General features: G+C 39.1%; 1 protein-coding gene across 2 annotated transcripts in view; it reads left to right on the plus strand.

The window, feature by feature from the left end:
- The window catches only part of lcor (ligand dependent nuclear receptor corepressor), a 76,884-nt gene that overhangs the window by 45,343 nt on the left and 27,320 nt on the right, over positions 1-4,221 (plus strand). For both annotated transcript variants that reach the window (XM_034900881.1, XM_034900891.1), the window contains exon 2: positions 313-378. In XM_034900881.1, coding sequence (XP_034756772.1) covers positions 313-378 — 66 coding nt within the window. The remainder of the gene's footprint in view (positions 1-312; positions 379-4,221) is intronic.

Raw genomic sequence — 4,221 nt, forward strand, 5'->3', positions numbered from 1 at the left:
CCCCCCACCCCCAAATCCACCCCTCTATTTCTGATTACAGACTGCTTTGTGCTGCTCTTTCCAGTTTTATGTTGTTTTTTGGTGCTGCTAGGGGAGAGCCGTGGAGGCTGTGCATCAGCAAAACACACCCTACGGGATATGTTGCTTGTCATTTATGTTCCTGAGCCTTCAAAAGATGAAATGACGACCTAAAAATGTGTTGTTTTTTTCATACGGTTTGTGTTTACATAGTATTTTAGCTGCTGCCATTTGTCGTTTTGATGGTAAACACGTCAGCGTGCGTTAACATCACATCTCTTTTCTTTTTCCTAGGCTTTGAAAGCATTCTGGAAGGCTTGTTTGGGCCGGGACTAGTCAAAGACATCACCCTTTTCCAAGGTAAACATGCTCCGACGCACAAACGCAGACACAACTTCATACAAATAGAGAGCGACCTTAGTCGCAATGCAAATGACAAATATATGTTGAATACATCTGTTCCTGGGGCTCACTCAGTGTGTGCTGCAGCGGCCCGGGTTCAAATCCAGCCTGCGGCCCTTTGCTGCCGTCTCTGTCCCCCTTTCACGTCTGTCCACTGTCTCTCTATCTAATAAAGGGGAAAAAAAAGAAGAAATCTTGATCCTTTTCTAAATTAAATCTGTAAAATTGAAAATAATATTGATGTTTTAATGCCAGCAGTGGACTGAATGCCTTTAAATTGTGCATTTACTTTGTTAGAAGTCGTTATTCTGCATGTGCTAAGCTTATTTTTTTCAGTGTGAGAGACGATTTGGACGCTCAGTGAATATAATAAAAAAAAAGACATTAAGCATCATCGGCCTCTCTATCTACCGATCTATCTCGCAGACATTTAGTTATTGACCATACTACCGGAACAGCTCCGAATACACCACCGTGTGATTAATTCATACGTGTGTAATTTATGCCAAACTCATGCTGGAAAACCTGACAGATGTCACTAAAGCGAGCTGCGGAAAAAGCAAAAATACAAATGAGAAGCTGGTTTCTAAATGTATCTGACTGGTCTTAACTTGTGAAGAGATGTTCTTATTCTTGCAAAAATGCAAAATAAACACACAAGAGCTGTCAGGAGCGTGCCTCGGGGCGTCTTTTCGTGACAAACTTAAGCAAATTCACCATTATTGGAACGAAGGCTTCTGTTCCTCGGTACAATGCCAGGGCTGGCAGTGAAATAAAAAGCGGCAATCTGCCGTTAGCCAAATGCTCTGCCACTCGAAAAAATTGGACTCATCCTCATCATCATCATCATCATCATCATCCTCATCATCAGCGACATCACTGTCATATGGTAAACAATAAAGCAAGAAACCAAAAATGTTATCATTTGTGTTGGCTGTGTAGTCAGATACTGAAATCCTTCGACTGCTATTCGCTGGATGATCCAGCTAGAAAAGGAAGCCTTCTGATTGGGTGCTAATGGCTGGTGTACACATAAAAAAACTAAATAATAATAAAAAAGTTACTTTTGGATTTGTGATCATCATGAACCCTTGTCAAAAACGGACCAAAAAAAATGGATAAGTGCCATAAGTGCAGGACATGGATATGTACTGAATAAATATAGAAATATTATAAACAGAATGTTACAGATATATTTGTCCTATGACTGTAATACATAGATAACTAGTACTGTGAACAAGATTTACAGCTGGATATGTACTGAATATAATATACAGGTGGATATTATAAATAGGATTTTCACAGATATGTACTATAATATACAGTATAGTAACATAATATACTGATGGCTATTACTATAGACAGAATGTGAGCATTACAGTAGTTTTTGGTATTCATGGTCAGTAACCCTCATTTATATAGAATCATACCTAATATTTGAGTTACTTTTACTTTTTCTGATATTTTTCTCACTTTTTCAATGTAATGTTTTTTTCCAAAGTTATTTGATATTTCTAACGTTGACATTTTCATCTTATTTCAAACGCCCATTTTTCGGGATGAATAAACTGAAAACGGGTCAAATTTGACCCAGGGACAACATGAGGGTTAAAAAAGCAGACATTAGGAACTATTTTGACTAACAGTTAAGATCAGAGGAACGTACAGATTAGTTTAGTTAGGAATCAAAGTTATAAGTTGTATTTGCAAAGAGCGTCGTATGGAATCCAATCCCTTTTTTGTGGTATTTTGGTTAAAAAGAAACCCATATTTCAGATAGAGCCTTTTTTTTAAAGGGGTCACATTTGACCCGAGGACAACAGGAGGGTTAAGTCTTAGTAATGTACAAAGTGGAGCTCTGGATGCTATACGAGCTGTCCTGGGTTTAAAAAAAATTTAATTTATGTGTAGGTCATTTAGTCCCATGCATGTAAAACCCTCGTCTGATTCACTTTCCCGCTCTCAGTGACACAAATTAAACATGAATGTCATGACAATAAAGTGAGCAAGGACCAGTCCTGCCTAGACCCCCAGCTCTCTCTCTCTCTCTCTCTCTCTCTCTCTCTCTCTCTCTCTCTCTCTCTCTCTCTCTCTCTCTCTCTCTCTCTCTCTCTCTCTCTCTCTCTCTCTCGTCCTGTCAAGGATAAACGAGGTCAACATGGTGTCCTGGAGTCATGTGACCCCTCCCCCAACAACTTATGGCATTTTTAGAATATTTCTGGGCTTGTCTACGTCATTTTCACTCAAGCAATACACACACGCATGCATGCACACACACACACACGCACACGCACACACACATACACACACACACACACACACACACACACACATACACACACACATACACATACCTTTTGTCTCCCTTAGTAAAGCAGGCACTAAAGGGGATGGGTCATGCTCATTTTCAGGTGCATACTTGCATTTTGGGGTTCTACTAGAACAAAAAAGTCAGTTATATTCCTATTTTTTGTCACTTTTTTGACATTTTTTAAAATTATGTTTTAGTCCATTTCTTTCATCACTTTGTCCAATGTTTTTGATGTTTTTTTTGTCACTTTTTACAGCGTTTAAGCACTCTTTTGTCATTGTTCTGATAGAAAGTTTTTGTAAACAAGTCCAATTTAACCCGAGGACAACAGGCGGGTTAAAGTAGTTAATTTATGTTATTTTACTGTTATAACTGACTGTCAAACTGGATAAAAAAAAGAAAGGTCCGTGGCGTTTATTGTTTGTGTTTGTTCATGTTTCACAAAGAGTTGAACCGGAGCCAGACCGACAACAACGATGGAAATGATAGGGTAAGGATAGTGGTACACAGCTGTTAAAACATAATAAAATATAAGACTCACTGGTCTCAGGTATCAGAATCGCTATCGGGAAGCAAAATACGGTATCGGACCGTCTCTAATTTTTAGCGCCTGTCTCTTTAAGCCCCGCTTTTGACAGCTCATTTAAAGTTTCTAAATACGCCTTTGTGAATATTTCTCTGGATCGAGCGTTTTGACACCTTCACAGTATTTATACATCACCTTGACATGCTTTAAAATAGACAAAAAGACATGGAAATCTCTCTTTTTACAATAAGGGACCTTTGACGATGAACGTTGTGACATGGTGTGTATCAAATTATTTCGCCTCAAAGAGCACTTCCCCTCTCTTTTACATAAGTGATTAGTGATTCCTGTGAGATTTAAAGAATGTTAAAGAAGGGGCACGTGCGTGTTGCCTTGGCTGTCATCAAGTGTGAAAAGTGTCATGTGACCAGCTTCATATTCACACTGACCCCGGTATGTGGTTGGTTAGTTGAACATCACATGGTCAGTCCTCTTTTAGTCTAGCTTTTCAAAGCCTTCGGACCGGCCACACACACACCTCTCTAATTGAAGGTGGAAGTGTTTACCTGTAAAGGAAGTTAGCCCAACAGCCAATGTGTTAGAAAGGTCACCATGACAACCCATCATGTAACCTTTCTGTACTACTTTCTACTCAGTTTCTTTCTGTGGGTGTAGAAATCGGTTCCTCTGTCTGAATCTGATTTTTTTATTTTTTTTCTATAAAGATTATTTTTTGGGTCATTTTGGCCTTTATTTTGACAGGACAGCTGAAGACATGAAGCAAAAGGCCTCAGGGCGGATCCGGGACCTGCTGCGTCGGGGAGTCATCCTCTATATATGGGCAACTGACACTAAATCCTTATGTTCAAAATGGACGTTGATATCAAACTCCAAAATAAATGCAGTTTGAGATCCATTGGCTTTGGCAAGCGATCTACAATCGAAAAAAAAATACATTAAACAA

Source organism: Etheostoma cragini, chromosome 2 (assembly GCF_013103735.1).
Source record: "Etheostoma cragini isolate CJK2018 chromosome 2, CSU_Ecrag_1.0, whole genome shotgun sequence".
Lineage (NCBI taxonomy): Eukaryota > Metazoa > Chordata > Actinopteri > Perciformes > Percidae > Etheostoma > Etheostoma cragini.